This window comes from Coffea eugenioides, chromosome 4 (genome assembly GCF_003713205.1).
Source record: "Coffea eugenioides isolate CCC68of chromosome 4, Ceug_1.0, whole genome shotgun sequence".
Classification (NCBI taxonomy): domain Eukaryota; kingdom Viridiplantae; phylum Streptophyta; class Magnoliopsida; order Gentianales; family Rubiaceae; genus Coffea; species Coffea eugenioides.
Window position 1 is genome coordinate 15,038,226 of NC_040038.1, and position 24,449 is coordinate 15,062,674.

At 35.1% G+C, this 24,449-nt stretch overlaps 1 protein-coding gene across 1 annotated transcript; it reads left to right on the forward strand.

Annotated features, from left to right (window-relative positions):
• The first annotated feature begins 1,979 nt into the window (after nucleotides 1–1,979).
• Nucleotides 1,980–18,893, forward strand: LOC113768083 (delta-aminolevulinic acid dehydratase, chloroplastic-like). Its single transcript, XM_027312316.1, has 12 exons — nucleotides 1,980–2,447; nucleotides 6,675–6,786; nucleotides 6,962–7,035; nucleotides 11,835–11,903; nucleotides 11,979–12,062; nucleotides 12,139–12,208; nucleotides 14,605–14,660; nucleotides 14,915–15,036; nucleotides 16,058–16,129; nucleotides 16,220–16,301; nucleotides 16,388–16,465; nucleotides 18,448–18,893. Exons 1-12 carry the CDS (start codon nucleotides 2,145–2,147, stop codon nucleotides 18,613–18,615), a joined length of 1,290 nt encoding a protein of 429 aa, XP_027168117.1. The 5' UTR covers nucleotides 1,980–2,144; the 3' UTR covers nucleotides 18,616–18,893.
• Nucleotides 18,894–24,449: the final 5,556 nt, after the last annotated feature.

Below are 24,449 nucleotides of genomic sequence, written 5' to 3' on the forward strand. Positions count from 1 at the left end.
GCATAGCATTCTTATCCATATGATGACTACATACTTTAGCAAGGGAAAGAAAGTCTGACATACACTTCTAATGCACCTCTATAAGGCCGACAAAATAAGCACAAAGGAGGCAAAAGTTTAAGGAAAATTGTAACACAAAGAAATGGCATAACAGAGTCATGAGGCATGCACCAAACGGCTCTGCTCCAAAAAGAAACAGAGGAAAGAAAAGGTAAAGCACAGGTCTTACACAGAACCATGAAATCGAGCAGATAAGCATAAAGCAGACAAAAGGCTGAACAAAACTTGCAACATAAAAAAATGCTTTAACAAAAGCATGGAACAAATGTTTATTGGCCAGGAGCAAGCTAACAGGTAAAGCAAAAAAGGTAAGCATATATAGAAGGGAGGATAAGCGATGTCACCTTAACCTTAGATGCATATAACAAGCCTCTATCAGCTAATAGTAGAGCAGCAGAAAATAGGACAGAACCTGCTTCTGTACCCAATAAAACAACGAGAGGGAAAAAGGTTAAGAAGATACAATGGCAAAGAGTAAATGTGCTATAAAAGGCAGCAGAGAACAAAGGGGAAAAAAATAGAAGGAAATCAAGAGGAAAAGGGTAAAAAGTATCAAACAGAAGGTGGGGAAAGCTAACTTGTATGCATTAAGAATTGTAGAACAAAAGGGATTAAAAAAACAGGGAAGTAAGAACCACTGACAGGAGGGAAATGGAACACAAAGTTGAAAAGCTGTGGGAAGGAATGCAAAGGAAAAAAAAAAAGAAAAAAGAAGAAGCAAGAATGAGGCGCAAAGCAAAGCAAACAGCCAATGCAACGGTAACAGCTAATCAGGCCATAAGATTTAGGGTAAAAAAACCAAATAAACATGACAGTGCAGACAACAGACTCACAAGGAGTTAAGAGTAAACAATAACAGCGGAATTAAATTCGACAAAAGAAGGTAGCAAGACAGCAACTTTGAGAAAGAAAATAGGAAGAGGGAAAAAAGAAACGCGATTAAAAGGTAGCAGATAGAAGCAAGCAGTTGGAGAGGAAGAAAAAAAATGAAAATGAGGCATAGTTACCGCGGACCATGATGAGGATATCTGGAAAAGGCGGCACCAGAAGCATAGAAACCTCTACATACATGGAGAAACAAAGAGGTTTCAGTCCTTTCAATCAAAGGGAAAGAGCAAAAAGTCTATTTTTGGCAGCTCTCTAAACCAGAGCTAAAACTTCTTCTCACAAGAGAACGAAAACAAGAAAGAAGCTCAGCAGTATACAACGGTGTAGTTGATTTTAAAAGAAGAGCAAAATCGTAAAATCATGCAAAAGTACATTGAGTCCATCGCCTAACACTTGTCATCAATCAAACCATCACCAACCCTCATAAACTTACTCAACTGGTTATCTGCTGACTAGAAAATGATGGTCGCTGGAAACAACTTTAATCATCAAAAAAAACCAAAGGACCAAAGGTCCTCATTCTCGGACAAACGACAACAAAAATCCCACTTCTTCTCCGGGGAAAAGCACGCGGCTCGCACGTGAATGACGATCACCCTCCAGCCAATAAAACACAGCCACATCAACACAACAACCATCATTCGTACTTTTACTATATAAGTAGAAGACCGGTTCATGATTGGATCGATCGAACCGACCAATCTGATCCAAGTCGTACAACATTGGTTCACATTGATGGATTATTTTCTTTCCCTTGGCTCTTCCAATTATGTACGGGTGACTCGATTTTGCACCATAGATGAATCCCACTATAACCGTGAATCCCACTGTTATACCTTGGACATTTCTCCAAAACATTATCACACGTAATCGTAGTGATGATGTGGCCCAATCATATGAGTCTGGAAATCTCATTAGTAACACACAAAAGAATGTAATAAAATTTGTTCCAGATAAGATTCACCTCCCAAATCCCACCTTCGGCATCTAGTTCGCCTCTCCCTCTTTTACCTTGGTCCATTTTTTTTTGGGGTTTTAAATTAAGGAAAATTGTCGTATTTCATCTCATCTCAAAGAGTATAACAACGGAGATTTGATTATTTGGGTTTCACAAATTAAGCAAATTAACATCACCTGATCTTTCTACTGGCCAATTTGGCGTATTACAGTGATTTGGTCGTTGAATTGTGATTAGGATGATAATGGCTTCAACCACAGCTTTGAATTCAGGCTGTAATGTAGGAGGAGTTGTTGTGAATCGCAATCCCTTATTTTTGAGGCCATCATCGTCGACGTTAGTCAAACAGAGTTGGAGAAGAAGTCCGAAGCTCAGGTTTACAGTCAGAGCGAGTGAAACTCATGCTGATGGGCCTACGAAGAAATTGGGATTGTCTGACGCTGAATGTGAAGCAGCTGTAGTAGCCGGAAATGTGCCGGAGGCGCCCCCAATCCCATCTAAGCCTGCCGCCCCTTCTGGCTCTCCCGTGGTGCCCTCACTTGTAAATAATTTTCTTTCCCTTTTTTTTTGTAATTTAAATTGCTGTTGTCATGGACTTGTTTTCATTTATTTTTGTTTTTTGATAAAAAAAAGTTGTATTGACGTATTACATTTGGGAGTTTTATTGGGCTTTTTTAGTTGATTTTAGTTGATGATGATCTAATCCATATGAAACCCCTTTTGATTATGTATTGATGCAGAGATTCTTTTGTATAACTTATTAAGTCATGGGAAAAAATCACACATCTATTGATGCGGCATGCATATCTTGATAAAACGCCCAACCCGGGGTAGCTGGTGTGCTGTGTTGCTCCTTTTTAGGATATGGTCACCATGGAGCGAGTCCCGGGGTTAACGCGTTCGAGAGGAATGGGCCTCTCCTCTCAGGCTGCTGGGGATTAGTTCGGCCCGGATACCCCTGTCTCGAAAAAAAATGCATATTTTGATAAAATACAAGAAAGAATTTTTTCTAAAAATTTGTTGACATGATAAAATATAATAATAACAAATCATGAATACCATGAATTTCAGTAAAAATGAGCACCATTATGGCTTCTAAGATTTGTTAGCCTTGGAAATATAGTTTAGGAAACAAAAGTTCTCAAAGGTCCATTGGAAAGGACTGTGAAAAAGGACGAAGATGCAACTGCTACTAGTTAGTACTGTGAGGTTCAACCTTTATTGTGTATGAGTCATGTTTTGAAAGATTATATAGAGTTCTTCTTCTGTACCTTGTGGATGTTCTAACTTCTGAAAGAAATGTGATGGCTTTTGGCTCAAAAATTGCCCGTGTAATTTCCAAAGTTTGAGGCACAACATGCTTTTGCATCATCTGAACTTCACGGTTGTCCAACTTGAAGTTGATTTATTTCTAACCAAAAGCAGTACAACAGTAACTGAAACAATTGCATGAGTTCCTTTCGATTGTTTGGGAGTGTAATTTAGTTGCTTAGCAAGGTGAGAAGTTATTTTAGATAAAGGTCAAATTCAGGGGAATGCATATGGAAATATTGAACCATTCAATAGACTAGAAGATTTAGAACAACAATTCAGTTGTAGCTTTGCTTGTATAAGAACCTTGCTCAAGATAGTGAATCCCTATGTGTGTTGTTGAGAAGAAACTCCTGTGTCTGTTGACTAGAACAAACTGATGCTACTGTGCAGCATGAGCAGGTAGCTGCCTTTGTTAAATATCGCAAATCATATTGCTGCACATTTCAGAAGCAGATAGCTACTGTTGCTTGCTGCTATTTTAAAAATGTAAATACCCTCAGAGAAGAATTAGAGTGCAAGATTTACTTCATATGGGAGCTACCAACTTGGTAATTTTTCAAGGACCTACCTTAAAAAACCTTGTTTGTTGTCGCACTAGTGCTTTTTTAAAATTGAGTGTCAACTAAGTCCATGCGATAGTGTATGGGTTGTATCTAGGAATAAATTGGGCGAACTGACTTTTCTGAGCTCTGATATCAAATATGCAGGTAAGAATGTTTATACTCTAATCTATCTGCATATTAACCAAACAATGCAGACAATTACTTACTTTATATTTCTCATTTGCGTATTGTTTTACATTCTATGAATAATCCAAGAAATAAATTGGGCCTTTACACTTTCTGGGATGAATGTCCTATGAGGTATATTGGTCACAATAAGATGATGTTGGGAAATTATAAGGGTGATTCTCCAATTGCAAAGGAAACCAAATGACACATGTAACATCCCTAAATAATTGAAGTTGGCACTTGATAGTGTTTATACTAATGGGGGATAAGAAATACAAATATGTGGATAAGATTGTCATATCAAATAAAGATGAAATCTTTCTGAATCATAGTTTCTTCAAATAGTCATTTCTTTATACTCGAAAATACTATTCAATATCTTGTAAAATGAGCTAGAGTTAACTGGTCTGCTGTCCTCTTTCTTCACCTCTTTCTTCACCAGGCATTAGATGATTCAGCACTTGTGTTTGTTACGCAGTTAAGCATCTAAAAGTTGCAAATTATTCCTATCATAATTGGACAACATAGTTTGTAGATCATTGATTCCACATTTAATCATCTTCAGGAGAGGAGATTATTATGAGATGTAGTTCCTATTTGTATGAGTTCTTGATATCTGCCTTATTGGCTTACCTGCTGTTGTCATTTACACTTTTTTTGGTCTGACACTCTGGCTGTGTTTCCTGTTGTCAATCTTTATTTTGGCATAGGATCCAATTTCGTAATACCAAATAAGTACTTCAAATCATCTTTGCCATATTTTGTTTGAGAAACTTTTTCTTGGAATCATATTTGGACTCTCTGGGACACCTTTGCTCTTAATATTTTAATCCAAGCATTTCTTTTGTAGCTTAGATTCTTAATATATTGAATGATTGGAGCCAACTGGTGATGCATCATCTCACTGTTCAAATTTCTCAAAAATTGAGTAATCTATTTAGCACTTTCCTGGATTAATACCTTGTGAGCTCATGACAATGCAAACAGATAATTCTCTACATGTTATTGAGGCCTTAGCATAATGTGGGTACACTGCTTTAATCATGAATTTTAGGACATGCATTCTCATATTAATGTATAGAGCCTTGTAGTTAATGATCTTTAATTTAAATTTGGGCACCAATATATCCACCATTAGGTATACAACCTTTAGAATTAGATGCACTTGACTGTATTCCCAGCTATTAAGAATGACTTGTAGAATTTTGCTAATGTATTTATGAAAATAGACATCAATAAGAGAAATAAGGAGTAGTACGAATACATGATTTGAGTTCGTACATGTTAAGTTGTTGGCTTCAGTAAACCAGAATTTAGGTTTGTTTGGTGGGATGTAAATGGTTTATGTTTTAGGTGAGAAAATTAATTTTGCTAACAATGGTGTTGGATGGGAACTTGAAACTTATTCTGTAAGGGTTCCATGTGTATACCTTTTGGATAAAGAATGTTCTGACCTGATTTGATTTTAATTGAACTTGAGATCTTTAATATTAGAAGTCAAGCCTCCTATGAGGCCCAAGCCTTAGAGAGTTACTTGTTCAATTTTGCAACTAAACTTTTTCTTTTTTTGTATTTTCTTAAAGCAACCTGACATGTAGTTTCCTGGTATGACTAGACTCTTTTAGCCAAATACTAAGGACTGAAGTACTTTTAGTTAACTGGAAAGCTGATATAACTTAGATTTACTTCAAAATGAAGTGTTTACCAACCATATAGAATGTGCACCTCCTCTTGTATGGGAGATGCAAATCTGGAGGAGATTTTGAAAGAATTAATAGTCAGTTCCAGATCTGGTCTCATACCATTTGTTATGGTAAATCTGGGTGTACTTCCTAGTTTGCCTCACTTATTCCAGTTCTTGCAATTGCAAACTAAGATTTAACCCTTACTAAAATTTGAAACTAGAGATGAACCACCAATGGATTAAATTCCTATGATGGTTGGTACAAGATTTGCTGACTAAAATAACAACTTTAGTTGGAACTTTACCACTCATATTGGAAAAAGTTCATAATAGTGTTGAGAAACCACAATCAGCTATTATTGTAGTGATGACAATTATGTAAATGTGCCTCTTGGAATTAGGAATAAGGAAGGGAGAGAGGAACTTAAGATGGAAATAGGACTTTAACAATGGGATGGGATAATAGCATGGGAGTTGCAAGCAAGGAGATTTAGAAGTTTTGTATTTAATGGAAGAGGTTTTGCTTAGAGTATAATGAATTAGAAGTTCATTCTACATTTGTAGGTGGTTGTAGTTGTCACTGCTGTTAAAATTGATTAGACACAACTTTGGTATCAATTCCAGGATTATTTGTACTGTAACCATAAATAGAAAGACTTGTTTTGGCATTAGCCGATGTTTTATGAATAATCTTCCTGTGTTCTTCTTTTAGTTCAACCTTTGGATGGAAAGAAGAATTCGAAGTTAATTATACCTTGACCTCTATGTTGCCTTTTTCTGCCTCACTTTCCTCCCTAAACCATCACTTTTGCCTTCCTTCAAATCCCCAATCCAAATGGTGGCCATTGTTCATGCATATTAGCATTTTTTAATGTTAAACGTGAAATTATTCTTTAATGTTGTATTGCACAACTCATGGTGATTGTTTGAGTCTGTTGATTGATAAAATCCTTTTACTGTATGTCTATTTTGCGTAACTTGAAAGCATATAGTTGCTATATAGTTTAATCTGCTCCACTAATATGTACTCTTGCATCAGCCACTAAGTCGACGTCCTCGTCGAAATCGTAAATCACCAGCATTGCGGGCTGCCTTCCAGGAAACGACTTTATCTCCTGCAAACTTTGTGTATCCACTTTTCATTCATGAAGGTCAGTCATATAATGCTGTTCATTTATGTGTATTTTTTTTCTACATCTAATGTGCAGGCCTACATTCATCCTAGTATTTGTTATATATGCGTGATGTGGTTAGATACTTCATATATTGGCTGTTTATACGTGTCTTGGCATGTAATTGATTCCAGTTATTTAACAATATTTGTAGGTGAAGAGGACACACCAATTGGAGCGATGCCTGGTTGTTACAGGCTTGGATGGAGACATGGTTTACTAGAAGAGGTTAACAGGCTCTTACAAATTCTTTTCATCTCTGCAAAAATGCAATTCTTACCTTGTTTCTTAGAAATCAAACTGTTGAACGTGAAGCGCGTTTGAGAAATATTTCCTTTACAGTACTATAATTTGCAGGTTTATTAATTGAAGGGGCAGTAATGCTATTGTTAGATTGCTTAGAAAAATGAGAAAATTAGAAAAAAAACCATCAAGTTCATTTGTAATGTTGCAAAATTCATACAAATTGAGCTAATATGAGAAGGATCAGCCTAAAATGGATTTAATGCCTAGGAGGTGCCTTGTATGATATATTTGATGTATTCTTCCTGTAGGTAGTCATTAAACATATTAAATTCCAGTATCAGGGATATTTTGTAATTTCATGAATTATGGAATTTACTAACAGCTCTATTGCTGCGAGTCATTCAAGTTCACTTGATTGGAGAATTGTTGACCTAATGGTTCTTTATTCAATTTAATGATGAGGTTTGATTTCAACAGATTGCAGAAGAAATATTTGATTTAAGGACTGCAATTAGAAGAAGTGATTTTAGGAAATAGGAAGAAGGGAAGTCTGGAAATCATATCTAGGATTTACCAGGAACCACCCCTAGAGTAAGGAATTTCTCCTTAAGATGATATGGTGATCTTGAGATTCTTTTACAGTGGATGCGTACATAGTGGTAGTGATCTAGGACAAATTTGGGATAATCTTGCCTAGTGCTACTGTGCTAGTAGAAGAAATGATCTTGGGCTGTGAACAGTACCCACAAATAGTAACACGAGGAGAAAGAGGGGAAGAAGAAAGGAAGAAAACATCTAATGACCCAACATCTGAATTCATTGTTGATCAATCTCCATGTGGATAACTTAGTAACATCCCAGAGATCCAGCTCAGCTAGTATGAACATTAATTAGGTAACTAGAGGTCCTTGTTTGACTCTCAAACCCTTCCCCTTTCCTTTTGTAAGGTTTGGAGTTTCCCATGAGCCAAATAAAAGACCAAAAAAAAAGTTGTAACAAGAGCATTTAAAAGCCATAAACTCCCCTAAAAGATAGGACGCTATTAAGAAATGAACTCCTGTATTCCAAGCAAAATGCTTTTAGAACTTTTCTGGGACTCCTTTCCTTATAACAACTATCCCATTTAGTTTCCTAATATAATAAAATAATTGAAAGACCATCACAGTCCTCAGTACTAAACTCCTGAAAGTTCAAAAAGCTCAAAGAATAAAACTACAATGAAACTTCATTTAAGCATTTGATCTATGTTTTGTGCTCCTTGTCAGGCTGCTAATCTTCCAGGGATGGAATTGCTTAGTTGAGGCTTGAAATATCATGAAGGTTTTCAAGTTTAGATTTCAGTGAACTCTTTTCTGACTGCATTAAATGGGAACTAGTTGATTTTACTTCACTAGAAGTAGTCTCCTATTTTATATGAGGTTGGCCACTTGATTCGAATAGCTTCAGAACTAAGTGTTCGATTATAGGAGTCCAAGTCATACGATGAACTACACACAAAACACAGCTTGAAGGAGTCAAATTAAGAAGTTCACTAAGGCGTTGCTTTGTCTGAGGTATCAAATTATGGCAGTAACTAGCTTGTGCTTGGGCCTTACTAGTAGCTTGGATATGAGGGCTAAAGTGCTTAGATCAATTTGATATCTTATTGAGGCTTTAGTTTTCTGCTTCAATTCGTGGTGAAAAGTTGATCTTGAGCTTTGAAATCCGAAAGAATCAAAATCCACTGCTTATTAACTCTTTGTCGTATCTGAATACAAGAGGGATGAAAATAAGTGGACTTTCCTTGTAGAAATAAGATGGTAGTCTTGATATCTTCATGAGCTGTTGCTTTAAGTACCTTCAAATCTACTTCTTTGAGCTTATCTTCCATCAAAACATCCTTTTTATCTGTAAGAGGTTCCTATTTTTGAGAGAAAACCTCAGTTAGGGCCTTTTTGTTTATCTCCATTAGCTGTTGCATGAGCTAAAATATTCTCCACATGTGATACGGTTAGGAGTTCAGAAAAAGATTGAAGACTATCTGGGCTGCAGGAATTTATTAGTGCAGCATTTTAGTATTGGAGTGGGTTTTAGTCATCTTCAGGGGAGTTAATATCTTTAAATTAGCCATTTATTTTTCAGTTTCTTCAGTGATTTTATGAGATCTTTTTTCTAGCACTTCCACCTTTTGGTAATTATTACATTTGTTGGAAATTCATGTGAAATAAATCTTCTGTTTTTCAGTTGTGGTCTCTTTTGTGAAATTCTGAACTACAGGCTATCTTCCAACCTCACAAACATCAACCACATCAGCTATAGGAATTTCTGAATCTTTTGTTTTAATGTTAGCAAAGATGTAGTCCCATTCAATTTTGGGTCTGGGGTACCTACGGAGAAGTCAAAAGACTTAGTAGCTTTCTCACTTTTAGCCAAATCCATCTCTAGATGTGTTCTAGTTTTGTCTTTTATTGCACGCATGAATAGTTGCAGTTAATCTTTTTTCTTTCTTGAAGCATGTTTTCCATGCTTTTCCAATCAAATCATGTTTTGCTTCCACTGGCTGTGAATCAAGATGCTCATAATTCTTATTCAGCAGCACTAATGGTCTTTAGTTGCTTGCATGATTTTAAAGGAGTTTTAGTTGGATTCAGAATCAGCTTTCTGAAGTTCCTTAGATGCTAGTAATCTTGCTTAAATTTCTTTATTCATAGTTTTTTTAGATATTTTCAGTAGTGGTTAACATGAACAAGCTTAGCATATAGTGTCTTCTCTTTTGAAAATCACTTTCAGTTTTGCTTTGCTGTCAAGTTGCATTTCTTGCCTATGTCTATAAACAAGACTTGAGTCTACGACGTCATGCTTTTGGGCCTCAATCTTGGTTATTTCATTGTTCATTAACCAAGGCCTCATTCATAGGACCTTGAATCTGTCAGATGATGTAATGTTAGCTTTTCAAAGGTCAATTTTTTTGCTTATTGTCATTTTTGCAGCTTCATGAACACCTTCTCATGAGTGAAGTTCCTTTTGTACTGTCTTACATCAACTCAATAGCCATCGCCTATGTACCTGTCTCAACGGATTTGTCATGGATGCTAGTTTGGGATCTGTGTCGGATATGGTTGAGGGTATTTTGGGTGCTTTGACTTGAGATGGTGCTCTTGGATCTTGTCTTCAGAGTACTGCTTTACAATCTAGGCATTCTTTTGATGCTCCTCAGTGTTTATGAGAACCAATCAAGGAAGTAGCATGGTGCCACAGTGGCATGCTGCCACCCAATCATTTATCTTTTTTGGTTAATGAAAACTCACAGCCTGAGAAATGAAATCCTTGCTCATCTGAAAACTTGATCCCGAACCTGACTTAGGAAAAGGGGCAGACCTAGTTACTGTTTTATTTGTCTTGGTGAGTCCATAAGAGCTTGTTGCTGCTATCTAGCAACTTCAAGGCTGCTTGCAAAGTGATAGGTTCTCACTCAACCCTGGGTTCTTAAGCAAAATTAAGGCTTTCAATTCTTGAAATTTCTCTTCATAAGTCAAAGCTGAAGAGGTTTGCTGTAGCTTGTTGAGTTCTTGCACTCCATCTTCATCCCCCAAATTACCAATACCTCTACCTCTTCCTCATTAAATTCCTTCCACTCTGTCCAATTTTAGATTCTGGAACCAGATGTTTACTTTCTTCTCCAAATGGATTTCTGCCATCTACATTTTTTGGGAATCAGTAATGCCATACGACTGGAAAAGCTTCACACACTTCCTGTCACATTCCCTGGCTTGATGCCCACAAAATTTGGGGAAATGGTTTCCCCTTTTTCTGTAACCAAATGACCACCTTCTCCTTGTCTATGTCCCCTGCTGAATCTTTGTGATTAGCCTGTAGGAATAGCAAGAATTCCTCTTTCTTCATAAAAGTAGTAATGGTTGCCATGAAAGTTTTCATTTCTGCAGACTTTAGAATCGCGTTAATGGAGTACATATAATTCTGCAAATGAGTCTTCCGGTCTTAACTTGTTCCTTAGAGAGTACAATTGAGTTCCCTCAGCCGTTGGAGGGAAATCAAAACTTCAAGATCCAAGGACTGGAAGATCCGATACCAGCTGCTATGATCCCTACTAACAGAAGAGAGCATGGCAGAATGAGAGTGGAGAGGAAGCAGATAGAACAGAATGGGACAGAAGAATTGGTTATTCAAAAGTTTATACATCCAGAATAAGATTACAATAGTAGCTCTGTGCCTTTATTCAGATATGGAGGAACTGTCACTATTGACTTCCAGCGCTTAGTAACTTTCTGGCAGCTAGGCATAACTACTTTAACTACCTATTTGAAACAGAAATGATCTTATTAGTGTACGTAAATAAGTACATTTACAAAGAATATTGAACGAAGAAAAAAATATCCATTTAGTTACAGTTGAGCAGTTACATGAAATACATAGGTCAGATATACCAAGTGAAGGTTACAGCTTACACCTACAAAGTTTCCACTAATATTATTTGATAATACTCATAAAAGTGTGTCCTGCATGGTATCCATGTTGCCAATATCATGTTATAGAAGATTATCAAGCCTAACACCTAGATGCATACCCGTACTGATACTCCAACCTGAGGTCATGTAACAAAGGCTACCTGAAGGGTCAGATTTTAAATTGGAACTCTGAGGAGATTTTAAATTTCATTTTGCCTACCTTAGTGAATGGTTTATCATGTGACATTGAGTGTGTTGTCATATCCCTTCCTGCTCTGGCTAAAATAATCTGTCCAAAAGATCAAGAAGTCATTTGTTAATCTTGTTCTGATGCAGGTCTCCAAAGCTCGAGATGTTGGTGTCAACAGCATTGTGCTGTTCCCTAAAGTTCCAGATGCTCTGAAGGTTCTTGCTTATTCTGTTTAAGACTGTCCTTCAGGATTAAGTAAATGATGAATTTGATCATCTTTCTTCATTTAGTCCCCCACAGGAGATGAAGCTTACAATGAGAATGGATTAGTACCTCGTGCCATTCGACTGCTCAAAGACAAATATCCAGATCTTGTATGTTGTAACACTTCATTGTTGGTTTTTTCATTCGAATGTAGGAATGTATGTTGTCTGACACATCAATTAATAGGTTATCTACACAGATGTTGCTTTAGACCCTTACTCTTCAGATGGGCATGATGGCATTGTGAGGGAAGATGGTAAGATTTACTTTTTTGCTCCAATCCTAGGATTAAATTCTGCATTGATTTGTTGCCCACTTTCTCGAAGCTAGGGATGAATTGATAAATTTATTCTTATTGCTGTTGCTCACTTTTAAGTATATTGATGTATGCTTTTCTTGTTTGTTTTAATGGTGGGGTTGTTTATGAGTACTATTGAACTTCTACTGCATGCACTTTAAAAGTTTCTCCTTGGTGGTCCATTGTTCCCTCTCATGGGGCACTTAAGCGAATTTGGCCTGGCTATCTATTTTGAGTGGATTTGCAGATTTAGGTTCTAATAAAACATGAACCTACTCTTTTTGAATTCAATAAGAGACATGGCACAAGCAATGTATTTGTTTGATTTCCCATTTTGTCTGTTTTTCCCCCTTGTACCTTGGTGTTGTCATGTGTCCTTTTGTCTTTTAATTCTTCTCTGAAATTGTTGCAACTAAATTAGCCTAAGAAGTGTGTAAATTGTTAGATGTGGTCAAATATTGTACAAGTGTATGATAAACTGCAGCAGCACAATGATACTAATTTGGAAGAGAGTTGTAAATGCGGTGGCTTTGTTACGAAGCACTTGAGACTGGATGTTATAGCTCGACAAATGCAGTTGTACAATATAAGTCAAATTTAACACACATTTTTGGTATAAGTTAATGTTTTGATGTTTGGCACTTTTAGTGGAAGAAAAGAATAATTGATTATTTTGTCATAAGTAGATTGGTGTAGGATTTCTGATTGCAGCAGAAAACAAAAGCTACTAGCAGTAAGCTTGATGTAGCCCCAAGGATTTTTTGTTTGAAGGAAATACTGTGTAAGTAGGTGAGGGTTTTATGTTAACAATTATTCTGGTATGTGGTATTCAAAGATTAATGAAGGTGGATGTTTAATATGTTGTGGCGGTGTTATGGCAACATTCTTTTATTAGCTGAAATACTGTAGTTGTCTTGAACTGAGCACAGTTCATGGCCCAGATTTGACGGCACATGACTACATTGCGAGAGCTGGCCTAGGCTATGATGGAGCCACAAAACTGCATTCCTATAAGTTGCATACTGGGAAGCTTATAGGCCACGTTACTAAACTCCCGCTGCCTCAAAACATATACAAAACAGCTGAATAAACCTAGTTTAAAATTTTGATCATTTCTGAATGGTCATGTTTACTTTGGAATTCAAGGTCGAATTTCGCTTGTAATAGTTTCCAAATTTCCCAGCATTCTGATTCGCTTTAGTGATTCTTTCATAGTTGCGCACTGGATTTGTCTACCATTATGATTCTTCTGGTTATCTACTATTTATTGAAGCATAGTTGTCTCTTGCACATTATATTTATAAGTACATGTAATAGGAATATACTGTATGCAATTTTCTTGAGGACATCTTTGGCCTGAGAAACTGCACAATGTTCATATACTTAATCCCTTTGAAGTTTGAGGATGACTGTTCTTATACAAGTACTTACGCTCAAGCTTTGGCACAACTTGCAAAATTATTCCTACTGGATATGGTTATGTAACGCCATACCTAAATCTGGATGATGAACTTCCATTGTCATAATGCAGATAAAAAATTTCAATTTGTAGAAAGAACTTTGAGAAGCCACAAATGAAGAGGATAAGGGATCCTCTAGAAAAATATCCTACTAAGATTTGTAACTTTCATTCATATTTTGGCCCTCTTGTATAGTAGATACTGGAGCATCTTGGGATTCTTTAAGTTATCACCCCACCCAAATAAAGGAAAACTAAAACCTTAGGTTTGTCTCATGTCTCAAACATATCAACTTAAACTGAAAATCATGTGTAACAATCAGAAAGCTGTTAAGTTTGATGTACCACTTGTTAAAGGTTGGACTTTATACTTGTTTGAGAACTAAAAGCTCCATTTGACAGGCGAATTACAATGTCAGTGCAGTATTGAAGTTTTCATAGTAATAGTCAAGCAGTAGACTGGCTTGTAGTTGCAATTTGAACATGTAACTTCAACAGACTGTAGCTTGCACTTTTGATCATAGATGATATATGTTAGGCTCACTATTTACATAAGTTGAGCGAAATGAAATTTGAAATGCTTTATTCTTCGTATCAATGATAAATTTCATAGCCAATGCTTTGTTGTTAGTATCATGAAAATATTTTCATAGATTGAAGGATTTCTGAGGATTATAAGTAAAACATGGAAAAAGAATAAAGTGGAAGAATTTTATCCAACTCTTTTATTGTGGGAAAGGTCTTAATTAGTGATTAGCCAAAAGAGTGTTGGGCTTTTTCTACCAGTTGTGGTTCTCAGCTTCAGCACCTTCAAGTATTCTCTAATTGATTGGAACTCCTTTAGAAGCTGTTTTATGGGTATTATTAATTGTTATACTCATTTAAATATCTGCAGGAGTCATAATGAATGATGAAACTGTCCACCAGTTGTGTAAGCAAGCTATTGCACAGGTATCTAAGTCTTCTATGGAAACTTATCAAGCATTTTTTTCCCCTTCTGTCCTGATGTCCTGGTAATAATCAATATGAGATGCATATCTCTTCTTCTGAGTTTCTAGATATTGATTTGCACGGCATCCTTGGGGAGATTTCTCAAATTTGTACATGATATATCTGGGATCCTACCCGCATTCCATCAAGCTTGCGATCATTTTCAATTTTCAGGATCTCCCTCTCTTTTATGTTTTGATGTCTCTAAAATGTAGGCCAGGGCAGGGGCTGATGTTGTTAGTCCCAGTGATATGATGGATGGTCGGGTTGGAGCAATTCGAGCAGCCCTTGACAGTGAAGGCTTCCAGCATGTGTCCATAATGTCCTACACGGCCAAGTAATCTGTTGCTTAAACTGATATGTGAATGACTGATTTATCATTACTTTGACAAGTTTCACATCAATCTACTCTCTAATATCTTTCTGCCCCATCCCACCCAATCCCCCCCCCCCCCAAAAAAAGAATCTTTTCTTCATGCCAAAGGGCATTTTTAGCAGTGTATTTGACATTGATGTTTGTTTGAATAATTGTGATCTTACTTTTTGTTTTTGCAGTGCGAATAATAGTAATCTGTTTTTGAACAAAAAGAAAAACTGAATTGTTCTGTCATATCTTTTGTTCTAGGCTCTGTACAGCATTTATACAAATGGAATTTGACTTTTATCAATTCCATGAAATCTGTAATTTCCTAAAAATTAGGAGCTAATTTATTCTATCCTAAAATACATTAGGAGTAAATTATTCAATCCTAAAATAGAGCAGAAATCATGGGATATAGCAGAAAATCATGGGATATACATAGAAAAAGATATTCCAGATTTGCAACAGTTTTTCTTTTTTTTTTTGTGCGAATAATATTAATTTTATACTACCAAATTTCTATATGAGATCTGAAACTTGCAGACAGTTGGAAATATACTAGAAAAATAATCATCTTACCAGACAATGGGACTGCAGGAATTCAATTTTAGCAACCTTAGTTTGACAGAGGCATTATCTGTCACCATAGTTTCTAGCTTTTTGTTTTTGTAGGCATAGGTTGCCCTTTATATGCTTTACCTGATAATATGGATGCATTCCTGATCAGTGGAAAGAGGGAGAGAATAATCAACTTCATTTATGAGAGGGTACAATTAACTCATGGCTTCCCTGTGCCAACATTTCTTTATTTCTTTGATCTTGGTAATATTTGAAACATGAGTTGGTCACAAGCTGCTTTCACCGGAAAAACTATTCATCCATATACCATGGTCAGCAAACTAGTAACTCGTTAAAATATCTATCAATCCAACTCTGATAGCTGTATTTTGTTGAGTTTCTTATTGGTTCCTTGAATTTTGTTTAAACGGTATTGTAGGTACGCAAGCTCATTTTATGGCCCTTTCAGAGATGCATTGGACTCAAATCCCCGTTTTGGTGACAAGAAAACGTACCATACTTTGTGAAAGTTTTTTGTCACATTCTCAAGATGTTGTCTTTGAGAAAGTCCTCTGACATAGTTCTCTTCTGGCATACACAGTTATCAGATGAACCCCGCAAACTATAGGGAGGCTCTTATTGAGACCAGTGAAGATGAGGCTGAGGGAGCTGATATCCTTCTAGTAGGTTTTGCTTTCTGCATCTATCTGACTGCAAATCCTTACTTCTTTTACTGCTTTGCTGACTTTTGGTGATACCTGTGCTGCAGGTGAAACCTGGTTTACCTTATTTAGATATTATACGGCTTCTTCGTGACAATTCTTCTTTGCCAATTGCTGCTTATCAGGTACCTGAAATGCTTTTAGATTTTCAACTCTGAAATTGATATAGGAATTGCAGTATCAATCTTGTGCCAGCTTCATTATACAAGTGGAGCAAATATGTTTTGAAATGTGATTCCAATTCTACAATTCTTATTGTGAACAGAATATTTTCATGGGCATAGTAACTAAGAAAGTCATTAATGAAAACGTGTTTCTTTTTTTGCCTTAATTGCTTCTCTAAATAGGAGAAACAAAGAAGATAAAGCTCTAGGTAATTGAAAGATTAACACCTATAAATCACCTAAATTGCTGTGATAATTTGATCAAGGACAAGGGTATGGAAATTGGGGATTGAATAAGATGGAATGCACAGGTTCCACAAGAATGAGGAAATAACCAATGGAAATAAAGAAAGTTTGGGATGATCTGTTGTCATTGTTCATTTGTGTTCTCTTATTTTCTTTATCTTTGGAGTGATGGGTTCAAGGCATAAGTACATGAGCGAGTTCAACGCATGAGCACACGAACTAACTTAATTGCAGGAAAAGCTATATGACCATTCATCCTGATGAAATTGGGTCTGATACTGGGTCAGTAACACAGAAAATTACAGAGGAGAATGGCTAGGGAAAACATTCACAACGATTAGTCAATATTGAAACAATTACTCCTTTAAGGTGGAGACTGTAGAATTAAACAACCGATGAGCCAAATTTAGAATAGATACAATCCTAAAAGTTCGAGATTCCTCATTGACATGAAACTCTCCTGTGATTCAAAATTTTCGGGCTCAACTTTTAAGTGATATAAAGTACTTCATACTACTGATTTTGGTAGAGTACTTGATCTTTATACTCATGTATTGATTGGCTATCTAACATTTTAGGAACAATGTCTGACAAATGCATGTTGAATAAGCCCAATGATGTCACTTGATATAAAACCCTTTCTATGCTACTTAGTTCATGCATCTACCCATTAGTTTTGTTCTTCCTGTTCTCTTGTTTGTTGCATCATAAGGGCATACATACTTGCAGCTGGACTTCACTTCGATTTTTGGATCTTAAAATTCTTTAAAATGATATGGGTAGTGCATGATTAATCAGAAAAGAAGACCATTTTAAGTGTATTATTTGAATGTTAATGGCTTCGTGAAATCCTCCTCTTCCCTCCCCCCCCAAACAAAAAATCTCCCGCAAACTTCTTGTATTTTTGCTGCAAGTTCTGCTTCCCAACTCATAGTTATAACATGGAAACAGCCTTGATGCATCTTTGTTTCCACATTATAAGCATAATGCTTTCTTGTGGATAGCAATATTGGTATTTATTGATTTATTTTTGTTTGAGATATTGTGGTTGGAGGATGATTCATTTGGGGTGATATATTCTGTTTACTTGAGTTGTATATGATACAAATAATGAGATAAAATGGCCAAGTTTCAAAAGTGACAGCCATAGGAATGAAGATTTAATTCCAAGTGAAGGGTCAAGTTCTAATTGATAAGATGGTTATACATTACTTGAGCTTACGTCAGAGAGGTTGGACCTATTCCTATCAATTTATCTCTGTGATTGAATTTAGTGATCATACTGAGGAACTTAAGCAGTTTTTCTTTCTATAAGACTGGATGGATGGCTCAATTACAGGGAGCAAAAATGCTGTTCTATTTTGGCACACAATCCAATTTTGCTGTAACTGTTGATTTCTGGTACTAATCACACTGAAACATGAAACATGTGTTGTTCCTTGGGATATAAAGTTACGAAAGCAATGCCTTTGGAATTAGAGCCAGTATGGTCCAATTAGTTGTGCATGGTTTGTACTTTGCATAAAATGAGGTGAAAATTAATCTGTATCCCATTGATGCTTCAAAAAAGTTACTTTCTCAGGAATTTGAAAGTATATACTAGATGAATGATTGTTCTTTCAGATTTGCATAAATCAGTTAACATCTATGGTTTTGTTTATATCTAATTTGGCCCTATCTTCCCCCCTTCTATCCAGGTTTCAGGAGAATACTCTATGATCAAAGCTGGTGGCGTTCTTAAAATGATTGACGAGGAAAGAGTGATGTTAGAATCTTTGATGTGTCTTCGACGAGCAGGTGCTGACATCATCCTTACTTATTTTGCTCTACAAGCTGCTAGATGCCTGTGCGACGAGAACAGATAATAGCAATTGGGAAACAAGAAATTGCTTTTATGCATAGGTGTTTGTTTCATGTGTAGAGTAAGTTGGGAAGGGACTGTTTGTTTCATGCATAGGTGTCGTACACGTCCACTTCGGCGGTTAATATTGTCTTGCGTTTAACAAGAAAAAGGAAAGAAAATTTGCGCTGATGAAAATTTGACCTCAAGACTGATTGCTGTTCGTCCGCCTTGAGGGACCTCAAGGACTTAAATTCATGCCAAAAGCAACCAATAAAAGAGGAAACAATGGCATTTGATAAATGAATTAGGAGGCATAAATGCGTTTCGCGTGATGGAAATGTAAAATACCTGACACAGTTTTGAAGTAATAAAAATAGTAATTTAAGAAGAAAAAGTATGCTGATTATTAGTAAAGTTCGAAAGGGTTGGATACTTAAACGTGTAGTCTATGGAGATAAGCCTATTTAGTAATTTGTTTTGTATGGAAACTATTTGTAAAAGAAATTGCAATGACTAGTTATTAGTTAAAAGAGAAAAAGAGGACATTAAAGTAACCAAAGAAACACTTCAAACATTTACTTTCAAAGCTTGATAAGTGCAGCGAGTAGCTTAACATGAATTTTGTGGCTAAACATCCTTTATCAAAGCTTGAATCATTAAATAATTGCAACAACTTGCTAAACGTTAAACTTCTAGTGCTGTGGAAACATTTTTCGAACAAGAACTTATGCTATATTGAAAATAGAAATGCAGCGAATGAAGTGCATTTTGTTGAAATAGAATTAGCATAAACCAGGTGCCTAATCAAATGCAAAACACAAAGTGCCATGGATACAACTTTTCTAACCCTTTTCGATCAAACACCAGTACAACAAAGGAAGTCTTGGACTGTGGAATAAAGAGCAGCATTCATGATCAATAACGAAATGGTTTCAATTTTGATCAAAACATCTGCCGATCATACCAACGTGATAGTATTTGTGACCATTTGCAAGAGTTATAGTTGGCATCCTATCTTCATTTAGCCTTAGATCTGCCAGTTCTGGTAGATCCAATAAATGCACCAAAAAAAAGGTGATCAGTAAGTGCACACACAAAAAAATAAAAGAGAGAGTTAATAAAGTGAGGAAATGCAAAACTATACCAGCTTGTACTTGTACTTTGATAGATAGAATTGATAGAAGCAAAGGTCTTCCTTCTAGTATTTGGGGAACTTCTTGAGCGGTCATTTCTTTCACCATTATAGTTAGCAATAAGTAAAGAAATTATTTTCATCTTGAGGACAAAAAAAAGCTTAAAACGTGTAGATACCTGCATTTGCAAAAGCTTCTAGATTGATATCAATGACGTTATGCAACCATTGAATGACGGAGGCGATAGAGTATAGAGATGGTTCACCTATGTATTTCAACCACCATTGGATAATCTTCAATGAACTTTCTGCTGATATAGTATATAGTTGTTCCTTCTTCTGATGTCTTAGCTATTGTAGCATGGACTCATGCCTTATCAAGTCTGCAAAGGTAAAACTTAATCTTATATGTTCCCACTGCTTCCCATTTTGGAAAGGATTTTAGATCTATCCATTGGAAAAGTGATGGTTTATGCTAGAGGGGTTAGACGGAAATGGAAGCACGAATGCATAAGTCTTTGATCTCCATTTATAAGGCCATGTTGTTTAATGTATGAAGCAAATGAAAAAGAAAACCATTACAGTGCAGCAGAGGGTAGTTAAATGTGTTAATTGAGTAATAAAGTTAAGGTGCATTGAAGCTTCAGAGTTTAAATAATACACATTGCAGTCTGTTGTATCCATAATAAAGAGAGCTATCAAGATTTTCCAACTGAACAGAGTTTAGACATACCAAAGAGAAAATTATAAGGACTGCAACATGATCTGGTATAATGTAACCAGGAAAGAAAATCCCTGAACCTTGATACTTGCTCAGACACAAACTTAATAGCTACATTAAAGATTCTGCGTTTCTTGTACAGTTGGAGGTTTGGATTCCAATTTTTTGGAATGGTTTTATCAGCTGCATTTTAGTTTACTAGGCTTAGTCAGGTTCTACAAAATTTGAAATCATATATCTAATATGTTAATACATGTTGCTTAAGAAAATCAAATACAAAATAAGTCCTATTTAAAGCATTGAAACAACTTTGTTTTAGTGTGTTTTTATGCTTTTATACAAAAGTCATATACTTGAAAGGTGCTAATCTTTCAATGTCTAGTGTATGATTTCCCAAGGACGGAATACAACATAAGGTAATTCAAAAACATTGCAAATAGATCCAAGTATGCTATTAGAACCTCAAGGGAAATAACAACCAAAAGCTAGAAGGTAAAGCTTTTCACTCTTCTACGATGGACTATTGGTCTAGAGAGAGAAGCTACACACAGACAATAGTTGGTCTTTAGTAGCGAGAGTAGTTTGCAATTCATATTTAAATCAAATTTAAACACCAAAACTCCAATTGCAGTTCTCTCCGTCTAGCTTTCTATAAAGGTCATATATTCTCATAATAGTATTTTTCATTGTATAGAAAAAATTACCATTCTATGTAAGTAACAAATACTACAATAAAATTATGTAGAATTTCGATTTTTCTACTTGTGAAAACCCAGTGAACTCTAACACATGCAATGACATAATTCCTTCATACAACATAGCATATGCTTATGACATACAGTATTATTAAAAAAAAGAAAAAAATTCTTAGTAACATCATTATTTCTCTAGATAAAAAACATATGTATTCCAATAGAAAAAGTGCCATCGAACAACCATATGTAATATTATTGTCCCTTTTTTAATTCGTGATTGACCTTCAAATTTAACTTCGATAAGACTACTCCTTTCATGAGTAGTAATTGCATCATTTTTCAAAATAAAGTAAAAAATTTTTGTACATGCTGTACTTTGAAAAATCCAAACCCAACAAAATAAAGATTGGTGGGATAAAACTCAAAACCAACAAAATAACGATTGGTGTCTGAAAGCAGATCATACAGTGGATTTGAGATAGATTTTAAAATCGCATTTTTCAACGTTTTGCTCCAGTCTAGGGCTCTTTTTTGATAAAGACAAAAAAAATTGCCCCAATTTAATTCTAACTGGACTTCCCTCTTCTTTTTTTTGCTGAAGTATATACTCCTTCTGAATAAATAAGCCAATCTTTCACTTTATCATATAATATTATTGTCCATTTTTTAATTTGTGATTGACCTTCAAATTTACAAGATTCTGACTTGCACTTCTTCGTCAATTTTAGCCATAAACACCTACACCAATGGGATTTTTCAAAGTACAACATGTACAAAAAATTTTTACTTTATTTTGAAAAATGATGCAATTACTATTCATGAAAGGAGTAGTCTTATCGAAGTTGAATTTTGAATGATCGATTCGAAAGTATATTACTTGACTCTTGGGTTGAATCCCACAAATGTATTACAAAAATTTACTCCAATTTGGACTTATTTTAATTGCAAAAAATTTTGTTCGACTGACTATCCATTTATTTGGACAAAACAAGAAAACTGGATTTCCTAAAATTTAGAAAAAATAATCACATACTAACATGCAATGTGAATAGAAATTGCATTTTTCAAATGATGAATTTTAAATGTCGTGTTCAAACTCATGTAGAAGACTCTGTGATGAATCTCTCAAAACAAGACTAGGTTCCAAACAATTCCTTCCTACTTTACGATCGGTGTTTAGAGAAAATGATCACTTTTTTTATTAGCTCATCATTTAGGACCAAACAATCGGATATTATTCTTGATTTTGATGTGGCTAAGAGAAACGATATGTCAGGATCTGTCTTGTTTTTGTGCCCAGATTAAGTCTAACCTATTCAATATCACATTTTGGTGAAAGCAAATGGTTTATTGCTTTTATTTCTTGAGAAAACTTAGTTAACATATAAGTTTTATAGATTTGTAATATATGGATAAGAGATAACTAAACATATAAAACATGTTATAACCCTGTGATCATAAGTGATTGGTAGATCCCTTAGAGGTCTGATCCTTACTTCAAGTTGTCATGAAAGATATAAGTCAGCAATGAACTTTATGAGTTTGTAATGTGGCTTTGACAACGATAGCTAAAAGAAACAAGATTTTCAAAGACATTGCACTTAAAATTGCATTCCTTCCAAAATTGCCCCAGTTTTGGATTCAAAGATCTTGGACTCTATTTTAATTTTTATCATCAATCACTAGAGGGATTTCAGCATTGAATCTCTTTGTGTTTTTCTTTTCATTTTCTTTTCTCTTTTTTCTTTGTTTCTCCTCTTTTTTTTTTTGTCTTGCCAATACCGAAATCCCAAATACCAATGATAGAATTGAAAATTTCCAAACTTTTAAAAGATATATGCCCCTTTTTCTTCTCTTTTTTTTTCATACTTCATGTCCCTTTCAAAAAAAAAAAGCATCTTTGCTATTTTGAAAAATTCTCAAACTTCCTTCCCCGATGCGGGGTGCGATCATAAGTGCTTTTGAACCGAACCACCAGTTTAAGATAAAAATGTAGATATAATGGATAAACAGTGTTTAGATAATAGAAATGATGGCCAAAGCATCATTCTTATTTCACAAGACAACCAAAGTAAAGAATAACCCATTGGGAGAATTCATTCCTTTTTTTTTTTCAATGTAAGATTATGATCATTAAAGCTCTCATTTGAAACGAAATTGTACTTTTAAATGTTCAAATGGAAGAGCAAATGATAAAATCTATATAGATAGAGAAATGAATGCCTAAAGTATCATTCCAAATTCTCAAAACAAACAAGAATAATGTACATTTTTGCTTTCATTTAGATGTGGATTGAATCTGATTAGACAAAGTGGGCCTTTTTAAAAGCAAAGATTGCCCCACTTTGAAACTTGTAAACCAAGGTGACTGATTTTGGAGGGTCAATAGAAGTGGACCAAATATGAATTGTAAAATGAAAGAAAAAAGTATCGTGGTTGATTTTTTAAGACAAACTACCAAGTTTGAATGACCTCATGCAAAGATTTTTAAAAAAATTAAACACACACTTATGAATTTTCATGCAAGAGGTTAGAAATCTCAACTTAGTCTTATTTTTTAAAATCCATCATGAAATCTCCCAATGAATAAATAAAGAATGAAATGTACATGATTATATACAAAAAAATAATTGTTTAAATGAAAAAATTTATATTATTACAAATATTTAAAAAAAAATTTCAACTATAATACAAATGAGGAAAGAGGAAATTTCTAAAAAGCTCCAATTCACACGTACACACACTTTTTCTCTTTTCTTTCTTTTAAGACAAAATGCGTTAGAAGCAACAAATCAAGAGTTTTTTTTTGGAACAACTACATCATGAATTCTCTTAAATGCTTTAGAGTAGAGTTTTTAGATGGATTTTTCATGTTTTTACATTATAGAATCTGCCCAAAAATCAAGTAATACTTGTAATTTTTCAAAATTTATTAGACCAAAATTGTTATCAGATATAGAAAAAATATTTTCACCTTATTGAAACATCTTTTATAAATGCAGAGGAGGGGAAAAAATAAAAGAAAAAATATCCAGAGTTAGTAAGCAAAACTATAAAATCGATATGCATGTCCTATAGGTGAGCCCTTTTATGCCAAGAGTTGGCCTAGTATGAAAAATGCAATCCTCTGGGGTAAGCATCATATAATACATGATGGATCAGATCAATTTATTGACATTTGACTAAAAAAATAATTTAAAAAAATTTGGCCAATTGAAATGGTAGAGGATATCTGACTTAACAGATTGAGGACAAAGTCTAAATGGATTGACTGTTTTGGTTGATACATGGAGAGATGTTAAAAGTCA